Source organism: Lycium barbarum, chromosome 2, assembly GCF_019175385.1.
Source record: "Lycium barbarum isolate Lr01 chromosome 2, ASM1917538v2, whole genome shotgun sequence".
In the NCBI taxonomy this organism is placed as follows: Eukaryota; Viridiplantae; Streptophyta; class Magnoliopsida; order Solanales; family Solanaceae; genus Lycium; species Lycium barbarum.
The window spans coordinates 142,751,663-142,762,289 of record NC_083338.1 but is presented as its reverse complement, the minus strand read 5'-3'; the positions used below and the strand labels follow the sequence as shown (position 1 = coordinate 142,762,289).

The following is a 10,627-nucleotide window of genomic DNA, read 5'->3' as shown; positions in this document are numbered from 1 at the left end:
AAGCAGTTCCTTGAGCATACCTGCCTACACCCTTCAAGTGTCATGGTTGTATCATATTGAGAGTACTTAGTATCCGACAACTTGAATACAGAATATTTTAGAAATACTTGTTTCTTGTTGCAATCTAAGGGTGTCCTCCAAACACACCCTTCTGACCAATCTCCCTTTTCCCATTGTTGTGGATATTTAGGTACAAACTTTTCCAAACATCCACAAACAGGGTATCTATGTCACAGCTCCCATAGGCACCACATAAGTGTATCAAAATTATTCAGAAGTATATTGAGGTAAAGATGCCAACTCTTGGTCCGATCCACCCACATGAAGCGTTGGATATAACCATTGCTAGTCAGGACTAGTCTCGATAAAACCGAGCTGTTAGTGAGAGAAAAACTATAGGAGACCTCCTCCTTATTGAAAACAAATTGAAATGTATATATGCTGCTTTGTAGAAGTAGTGGTGTGGGTGACCCACTCCATCCTAAACCATTCCATGGTCCTGCGCGAGCTGATAAACGTGTGCTACGTTTGACAAGGCACTGTGGATATCCAGTAAGATCAATGTGAAGAGTGAATTCCCCTGGAGTTGGATCATTGTCGTTCTTCCATGTTGAAAGGTAAGCCTCACGCCCCGTTTGAAAGTTCTTGCCAAGCTTCATATCAGGCAATTTTGTATCACTAGGATAATGGAAGCTCTGCCATAGGAAATTTTCTGGGTTTTCATCATTTGCATCTTTTACAACAAGATTGCCAGAACTTAAAAGTTGTGCTACTGAATTTTGGACTGATCTTGAGGTGTTAGTTGACCAAATAATTTCATTTTTGTCATTGAGAAGAGCAAGTATTCCCAGTTTGGCGACCTTCAAAATGACTGAAGATGTAATGGTGAGTGGTTTCTCTCTGTTGGCAACCCATACTACTGTTTGCACAGGAAGAATTTGCTTATACCATATCCCAATGTATCTCGCTTTGAGGAACCACTGGGGCTGAAAAATTCCATCTCAAAGGTTCCAACGGATGAAACAATAGTTTCACCATCTATGATAAATTGATTTGTATTGATCAAGTCTGTTGTAGTTGAAAATATCTTGTGTATACACGAGTAGAAAGACAGTAGAAAAAGTAGGAAGAAAGTAGCATTCATTATTGATGTCTTTATGATGACGAAGCCTTTGGTCGCCTATTACCTATATACTGACTAGGGGTGGTTTGGTTGGATTTGATTTAATTGAAAATAGTTTGAACAAAAATGAGTTGGGTTTCAAACCGCTCATATTTTATGTGGGTAAATATGGGTTGAGTGATAAATGGCTGGGTTGGTTATGGGTTAACCCATATCATACAAGTGTATGTTTATAATTTTTTTCTTTTGTCCAGTTAAATTAATTTTTTCATATAAATTTCAGGGGTGGGGGACGTGGAGGGAATGGGGCGGGGGTAAGAATTTTTTTTTTTCATTTTTTTATAAAAGTAAAATATATGAAATTGATTTTGCGGGGGGTGGGGGGTGGGGGGGGGGGGTAAGAATTTTTTTTCCATTTTTTTATAAAACTTTTATAAAAGTAAAATATTTGAAATTGATTTTTTTTTGTTGGGGGAGGGGGGGGGGGGTTGGTTTGTCGGAGTGGGATGGGTTGGGGGTAAGAATTTTTTTTCCATTTTTTATAAAATTTTATAAAGGTAAAATATACAGTATGAAATTGAATTTTTTTTTTTGGGGGGTGGGGGTAGGGATCAGAGTGGGAGGTAAGAAAAAAAATTCTCCTTTTTTTATAAGCTTTTTATAAAAGAAAAATAAAGTATTTGAAATTAAAAAAAAAAAGTGTGTGGGGGGTGAGGGGGAATGGCGGGGTGGGTGGTAGGGTAAGGGTTGGGGTGAGAGGTAAGAAAGAAATTTTTCATTTTCAAAATGAGTTGTCATTGAGTCTAGTGTGTTCTTATGTGGATACTCATATTTTACTCATATTTGCCCATATTTTTATGGATTAGAGAGAGACTTGAAACCCATATTTTACCCACCTGAAATATGAGTGACCCAACTCGCTAATATGTGAGTAAAATGGGCTAATCTTCTAAATATGGACTCAAATTGCCACCTCTGATGCTGACTATGATTTAGACTTGAAAGCCAAATTCAATGTGAATTGAATAGCTAAGTGCTGACGTTGCTGTTTCTAACATTTGATTAGTAAAACAAATGGACCATTATGGAAATTTCATGTGATTGTTATGTTAATATGATAAGTCATTTTCTGCCTAATATGGTAGTATCAGGCTGCTATGTCCATTCCAAAGATACCTGAAGCAACCAACAGGTTCACACACAATTCTTTATTCATCTCTATTTTTGTCCCAAAGTTCTCACACCAAAACGTGCAGCAATATTACACATTGACCTTCTTCAAGAGTGTTCGTGTCTCACAGTGTGTGCTCTATATGTGTATTCATTTTTCCATTATAAAGTGGCTACTTTCTACCCTTCTCTTTCAACTAGAAACTGACCTTTAATCATGGTTCACGCTCCATAGTAGCATGTAACTCTGCTTCATTAGGAAATTATACCCAATGACCTTGAAAATTGGTGATCTTGAATTATTAAACTCCGCTTGCTTCATGGGAAAATCTTCATGGTAAAAAGTGCCCATGGGGCAAAAGTTGTAAAATTTAAAGTTTTACCCATGGCATTGGGGTAAAAAATTCAAGATAACTCATTTCCAAAGTCATTCTCGTAAATTACCCCTGCTTCATTCTGTAGTCATTGGGCTAGCAGAAAAGGGAACACTGAGATAACAAAATTAATCTTGGATCGGTGAACGGAAATTAAGGAGTAGATAGTTTTCAACTAACATCTCGATTACAACTTCACTAATTCTAGCCCAAGCACCAGTTTAGATTGGTAAAGGGTAATTGTGATGCCCCACTAATCTTCTATAACAGTTGGTCAGGGATACAACTAATTTAATCTGTGTGTGTATATATGTTTGTATACGTATATATAGTTTGAGTATGAGACGGTGCATATGCAGTCGTTTCTTTTATGCTCTCATCTAATGGTTTCCAAACTGTCCGGCAGACATGATCATGCTTTTGTGATGAAAACCAAATATTTCATTTAAATTTGCGAATCAAAATCGTTTTCAGATAGTATCATTAATAAATTCAATATAAGGTTACCTTAGCAGTCACTTGAAGTTAGTCCAACAGTGGCTGGACTTTGATCATTGGTTTAATCTTCAATAGATGTTGTCATATATGTCTAGTCCACCAGTTAATTTTCACCATTGCCTCTTTTTTTCCCGCTAAATGCCATAGATTTTGCACTATAGCACCATTTGCAGCATGAGAGAGGAATAACCTTAGTCTTACTGCGAGACATTATAGGGAGAAAATCTTACAGAGGACTACAAAAACAACTTATACCCAAAAGCAAAGGATCAAAACTGCCCTGAACTATATGCACACACATTAAATTAGTTGTAACTTGTAACCCTTATTGATTTCAAAAGGGAAATTAATCATTAGAACATTGTCCCATTGCCCCTTCTTTCCCATGGCTTTTCTTCATCATCTCATCGACTATTTATTTGTGGTAATACCCTGTTTCTCTTTTGGGTCTATTTTTCCTGTTGAGGAGAGAGCATTATAATATTGACAGCTTTAGAAATTAAACAAAGAAATTTGATATGTTTGATAAGTTTGAGTTGGTTGGTTTTCAGTTGTGGTACTACTCAGGGGAAGCCAAAGTTTTGTACCTTTCGATGATGAATTGATGGAGTACACCATGCAGATTAGATATTCAAGAACTATTTTGCTTTTAAGAAACAGGTAAACACAATATTCCAGTTTACTTATTATTGTACCGCAATGTCATTGTGTTCTATGCTGCGTCTCACGCAAGGATGTTTGGTTTGATATGAGTAGAGTGCTGCTTAAAATCTGCAACTCTGTACCATTTTCTAAATATATTTTAACTAATAAATAGAGTTGCAAAGTGGAAATTTTCAACTACTAATATGGTTTTGTGATTTCTAGTTACACGATAAGCTTTGTTAATTGTTATAGCTAACTAGTTCTGGAGAACAAATTAAGTAACATCTTTAAAAGTTTTGTTATAAGACATATCTAATGTCTATACTCAAAGAACAATAGAAATAGGAAAAATTTCATTCATAAGTAGATAACACGTTCAGGTAGAAACATTTAACTCGGTGTTTTGTTTAGATATTGCTGTATTTTTCAAGAATCAAAGTTCTAAGATTTATTAAAAAAAAACTTCTCATGTGCACACAAATCAAAATAGTTATTGTGTTCAATCTACCGAGGATCTAACATTGTGATTGTGACTTCATTTTTTGAACTTGTGTCTGCATCAAGTACCTCTCTTTCTGGGAAAAACCCTGGTTCTTTAGCTTCTGGCAGTAGACTCCCATGCCCGTTACCCAACATCATAATCACAGACGACATGTTTGGCCTATCTTCTGGACATTGTTGCACGCATAATAGACCCACTTGGATTGACCTTAAAACTTGAGAAAAATGGCAAGAAACAGCTAGTTGATCATCAATTAGTTCCAAGGACCTATCTTCTTTGTAAAGCTTCCATGCCTGTTTGCGTTTACATCTTATTAATCAGGACAAATTCTATTATTGTAAAGAAAAAAAATGAGTTGTGTGTGTAATACAAATTATTCAGTGCTTACATGACCGAGAAGGTTAAGATTGTGATCTTGATGGACAAATCCTCTATTTTTCTTGCCACTCACAATCTCTAACACCAAGACGCCAAAGCTAAATACATCTGATTTTATAGAGAAGTTCCCACCTACTGCATATTCTGGGGACATGTAGCCACTGCGCCAGGAAAAAAAAAACACCAATAAAATTGAAGAAGCAAGATGTTATATGAAAGCAATTTGTTTGATATTAGAGATTCTTACTGTGTCCCAACCACATGGCTGGTGTTTGCTCCCATCTCATTCCCTGCAACACTTCTGGCCAAGCCAAAGTCTGATATCTTTGGATTCATTTCTATATCTAGCAAAACATTGCTTGCTTTAAGGTCTCTATGGATAATCCTTAGTCGAGAATCTTGATGGAGATACAATAAGCCACGAGCAATTCCGTTTATGATGTTGAAACGCTTTGGCCAATCAAGTAATTTGCTGTTTGTTTCATCTACAAAATAAGCTTTCTAATGAATTAGTTGTTTTTTTTAACATGGTTTTGCCTAGGTCTAGATCTACATGTTATAACTAATATAACAAAGTTAAATATTAGGTGAGAAATCCAAACCAAATATGTATGAGTCCAGGCTTTTGTTAGGCATGTATTCATAGATCAACATCTTTTCTTCTCCTTGAATGCAGCAACCCAAAAGTCTCACAAGATTTCGATGTTGAAGCTTGGCAATGTAGATAACTTCGTTCTTCAATTCATCAAATCCTTGCATGGAAGTCCTTGATAGTCTCTTCACGGCAATTTCTTGTCCCTCTTCCAGCACTCCCTACAAATGGCAACAGTATATCAAGAACGCGTATTTTACGAACACAAGAATATTGTAGAATGAAGATAATCTCTGATACACTAATCTAAGCAAAATTAGGTAACTGTTCCAACAAATTTCAGTGTATACCTTGTAAACTCGCCCAAATCCACCCTCTCCAATCTTGTTGTTCACCGAAAAGTTATTTGTGGCTCTTGTTATTGTCGACAATTGGAACAGTGGAAGCTCAAATTCTTCTTTAAGTTTTTGTTTCTTATTTTGCCATCTGTACATCAACAGAATAAGGCCAAGCAGAATCATTGCCACCAATAGTGAGAAACTCACTGCGAGTATCGTTGCCTTCTTTCCATTCGAACCTGCCTTAGATACTACAGCAATTTTTTTCTATCAGCTACAACAAATCAAGACAGGCCACTATTGTTTCATTGTATGGTCTCCGTGAATTGAAAATCTAAGTTTAAAAACACATCATTGGAAAATTCTTAAACATAAGTTGTTACCTAGTTCTGAAGAATCCATCTTGATGTAGATGTCCTGCCCCCCAGGCATCTTTTTGATGTCAATCAACTCCCCAAACCAAAACAAGCAACCTTTGCCTCCATTTCTTATATCTAGGCTCGAATAAGCCTTGCAAGAGCAATTGCTCGAGCATACTTGCCTACATCTGTCGAGTGTCATGGTCTTATTGTACTGAGAGTACTTGGTATCAGGCAACTTAATTCCGGAATATCTTAAAAATGCATGTTCCTTGTTGCAATCGAAAGGTTTCCTTCGAACACACCCTTTTGACCAATCTCCCTTTTCCCATTGTTGTGGATATTTAGCGACAAACTTTTCCAAACATCTACAAACAGGGGAATTTTCTATGTCACAGCTCCCATAGGCACCACATAAGCTATATGTATCACATGTATTAGGAGGTAAAGTAAGGTGAAGCCAACTCTTGGTCTGATCCACCCACATGAGGCCTTGCATATAACCATTGTTAGTCAGGACTAACCTTGATAATACCAAGCTATTAATGAAATAATAACTATAGTAAACCTCCTCCTTATTGAAACCAAACTGAATTTTATAAATGCTGCTTTGGTTTGGTGGTGGTGCGCGATCCCCACTCCAACGTAAACCATTCCATGGTCCAGAGCTACCTAATACTCTTGTGCCGCGTTTTACAAGGGTCTGTGGATATCCAGTAGGATCAATGTGTAGAGTGAATTCCCCTGGAGTTGGATCACTCTCATTCTTCCATGCTGAAAGGTAAACCTCTTGGCCAGTTTGAAAATTCTTGCCAAGCTTCATATTAGGCAAGAACGTATCAGTTGGATTATTGAAGCTCTGCCAGAGGAATCTTTTTGAATTTCCATCGTTTGCATCTTTTACAACAAGATTACCAGAATCTAAAAGTAGTGCAACTGGATTTTGGACTGATCGTGAGGTGTTAGTGGACCATAGAGTTTCATTCTTGTCATTGAGAAGAGCAAGTATTCCTGGCTTGCAGACCTTCAAAACAACTGAAGATGTATTCATGAGTGGTTTTTCTCTGTTGGCAACCCATACAACTGTCTGCATAGGAAGAATTTGCTTGTACCATATCCCAATATATCGCTTTGAGGAACCACCGGGACTGAAAAATCCCATTTCAAAGGTTCCGCCAGATGAAACAATAGTTTTACCATCTGTGATGGAGTGATTTGTAGTGATCGCATCTGTTGTAGTAGAATAAATCTTGTGAATAGAAGAGTAGAAAGATAGTATAAAAAGTACTAGGAAAAAACTAGCTTCCATCATCAGGTTTTGGCCCTTCTTCAAGTGTGTGTGTGTGTGCGTGTTTATTTCTCTCTCTCTCTCTCTCACACACACACACACACACTTTTTTCTTATACTTTTTTCTGAGACCTAACCAACTTGTAGATCATAGTGATAATAGGCACAATCATTGAGCAAACAAAACAGTGGTGCAGACGAGGCTAAGTTGTGATCATGAATTCATGATACCTATGCATGCATTGACAATACCTTCTTTTGTTCTATTGATAAAATTTGATTATTTTACTTCTCTGTTATGAATGAAATGGCCAAGAGACCATGGTGTAGGGTACGTTTGTGAAGTTAACAAATTATATGTGGGGTCCGAGTAAGAGCATGTGATGCAGGAAGTGGGTTAAGGGGTAAATAAATAAATAGTACTAGTAGGATAGGAAAAATTAAGTAGGCCATTGTGTTATATGTTCTATGTATTCCCTCATTTCAGTCCTCTCTTCTTTCTCTTTGCAATCCACGAAGGACACTGGCACACAACCATTGGCCTTCTTGAGTGCCAATGACCTCAAGCATGCATCGACCTATTTTGATACTAATTGTTTTAAACTGGTCGAAAAAGTCCAATCTAAAAGACTAGCCTATTAAGCGCAGACATTTATTATGACTAGTGATGTCTCAAGCGTTGACTCCAAGTCTCACCGAAAAAACAAATAGATGTTTTCATGGAGTAATGGAGTATCTAAGACAACTTGGCCAGGATTTTGGATAAGTGAGGAAACCCAATTGTCAGACCATTTAATGTGGCTTTAAATCATTTTCTGGTTCTCTAACTAGATGTATGCACATCTTAAAGAAGGGAGGAAATTGTCAAAGTTTTTATACTATTTCAATATGATAGGAGGTCACTCAAGGACTATTGAAGTTATATCGAGGACCAAGTCCAACCCCACACGTAAATTCATGTTTTGGAAGTCATCAAACTGGCCATTACAATGATGAGCTTCACTCTTCGGAGACGGTGATTTTTTTAAATTAATATACAATAATAACTGAGTTCATAATCAAGCTTCTGGATTTCCATGTACCCACATTTCATATTTGGCATCGAGTTAACTTTCGATTGCACATGGATCAAATGGCAAAGATATTTTTTGGGCAAAGGTCTTCAGTTTTTCCCTTATATATGTGGAAGGTCATACATATTTTTTTCAATATATATATATATATATACACACACTCTAATCCATATGATTATTTAAACTATATAATGTGAGTTTAAGTTTTATATACCGTCAATGTAAATCATTATTAGATTATCTAAAAGATTTCTACAGGTAAGCTTTCTTAAACTTAAAAACACTTTTCACTTATAACCATCGTTTAATTTGTTGTTTCCACCCATGATTTTCTTTACTGTAAGATGGTGAAAGAATCAAAAGAAAACAGTGAAATAATTGTCCATAAGATGGGCACCTCATAGCTCAATTAAACATGACCAAAATGCATAATTCATGACATTGATGGCTTATTTTCTCAAGACAGCCTTACTATTAAAAAATCACTATTTTTCCACTGAAAGTTCCCACTAAAAAATGTTTGGTGGCTATTCCCACTGAATGTCGGTGAAAAAAACCCAAATAATAGTGTTTTCCACATAGAAAAAATTAAGAAGTTTTCCAGTGTTGCAATAGGAATCTGTTTCTCATCATGTGTTTTTCCAGTGAGCTGGATTGGGATAGTCATATTTTATAACACAAATTTCTCACTAAATATCGGTAGGAAAAAATTCTATTTCTTTTTTATAGTGCTGGTACAGCACAACATCTTTAAACATTTTGACACTGACCACAAACTCTATTGATTCGAGAGGTCCACCTTCACAGTAGGTGATGTGAAGAGAAGATGAAGAAAATTAATGGGATTTAACCATTTGAAATCATCTGCCCTTGGAAGAAGTCGTGTTCGCCCCAGGCATGTGCACAAATGTCCACTGTCAATGGATACTGAAAAGAATTTTTTAAGAATTGTCCAATTGGGCCTTTAAATCTAACCCCATCCATAGTGATTATATTTCGGAAAAAAATGGGCAAATAGCCACTTTTAACACCGATTCTCAAGACTAATTAACATTTAGGGTGTGTTCGGTACGAAGGAAAATGTTTTCCAAAGAAAATATTTTCCTGAAAAATATGTTCTTGGAAAATAAGTGAATTTCTACTTATTTTCTCATGTTCGTTTGAATAGCGAAAAATGAGTGAATTTCTTACTTATTTTCTCATGTTCGTTTGATTGGTAGAAAACATTTTCAGGAAAATACCCACGCAAGCCCCACAACTCCACTCCAACCCCACCCCTACCCCTACCCCCAAATTTTTTTTTTGAAGTATTTAATTTTTTTCTGAATTTTCTAAACCACCACATCCCCCCCCCCTCCGCCCCCCGCCCCCGGTGTGGACCGATACCACACCAATCCCCACAATCACCCACCCCCCACCCTCAATTTTTATTGGAGGGGGTGGTGCGGTGTCGGGAAAGGGGGTGGGGGTGGGGCAAAAAACAAAAAAAAAAAATCAAAACTTTTTTTTTCAAAACAAAACTAATTTTTTTGGGGGGTGGGGTGAGGTAGGGGTGGGTGGGCTGGGGCAGGGGATTGGGGTGGTGCAAAAAACCAAAAACAAATTCAAATCTTTTTTTTCAAAACAAAATTATTATTTTTTTTGAGAGGGGGTGAGGTGGTGCAAAAAACCCAAAAAAAAATTCAATTTTTTTTTTCAAAACAAAATTAATTTTGGGGTGGGGGGGGGGGGGCAGGGGGGTGCAAAAAACAATTTTTTTTTTTCAAAACAAAATTAATTTTTTTTTTTGGAGAGGGGGTGGGGTGGGGTGGTGCAAAAAACCAAAAAGAAATTCAAATTTTTTTTTTCAAAACAATTTTTTTTTGGGGGGGGGGGGGGGGTGGGTGGGGTGGGTTGGGGGCAGGGGTGGGGTTTCAAAACAAAAATTTTTTTTGGGGGGGGGGGGTGGGGTGGGGTGGTGCAAAAAATTCAAAACTCTTTTTTTCAAAACAAAATTAATTTTTTTCTACCGGGGTGGGGCAGGGGTGAGTGGGGTGGGGTAGGCGTGGGGGTGGGGTTGCGGAAGGGATCGTGGGAGTGGTTGGGGGGTGGGTTGGATGGTTGGTGGAATGCACTTGTAGACTTGTTTTCCTTACTTTTATTAGGGAAGTCATTTTCCCTATATTTGAGGAACTTGTTTTCCTAAAGAAAATGTTTTCCGAAATTTTTAACCAAACGAACATGAAAAAATTGAAAAACATTTTCCGAAAAATGTTTTCCTTCATACCGAACACAGCCTTATTCACAA

General features: G+C 37.1%; 2 protein-coding genes across 2 annotated transcripts; both read right to left on the bottom strand.

Annotated features, from left to right (window-relative positions):
- Positions 1–230: 230 nt before the first annotated feature.
- Positions 231–2,645, bottom strand: LOC132629057 (G-type lectin S-receptor-like serine/threonine-protein kinase At4g27290). Its single transcript, XM_060344799.1, has 2 exons — positions 2,571–2,645; positions 231–986 (listed from the first exon to the last, which is right to left on the bottom strand). The coding sequence occupies exons 1-2, from the start codon at positions 2,643–2,645 to the stop codon at positions 231–233; spliced, it is 831 nt and encodes a 276-aa protein (XP_060200782.1).
- A 1,499-nt stretch (positions 2,646–4,144) lies between these two features.
- LOC132627722 (G-type lectin S-receptor-like serine/threonine-protein kinase At4g27290) lies at positions 4,145–7,778 on the bottom strand. The gene is made up of 6 exons (XM_060343278.1): positions 6,004–7,778; positions 5,633–5,871; positions 5,293–5,503; positions 4,938–5,175; positions 4,701–4,851; positions 4,145–4,605 (listed from the first exon to the last, which is right to left on the bottom strand). Exons 1-6 carry the CDS (start codon positions 7,289–7,291, stop codon positions 4,315–4,317), a joined length of 2,418 nt encoding a protein of 805 aa, XP_060199261.1. The 5' UTR covers positions 7,292–7,778; the 3' UTR covers positions 4,145–4,314.
- Between the last annotated feature and the right edge of the window lie 2,849 nt (positions 7,779–10,627).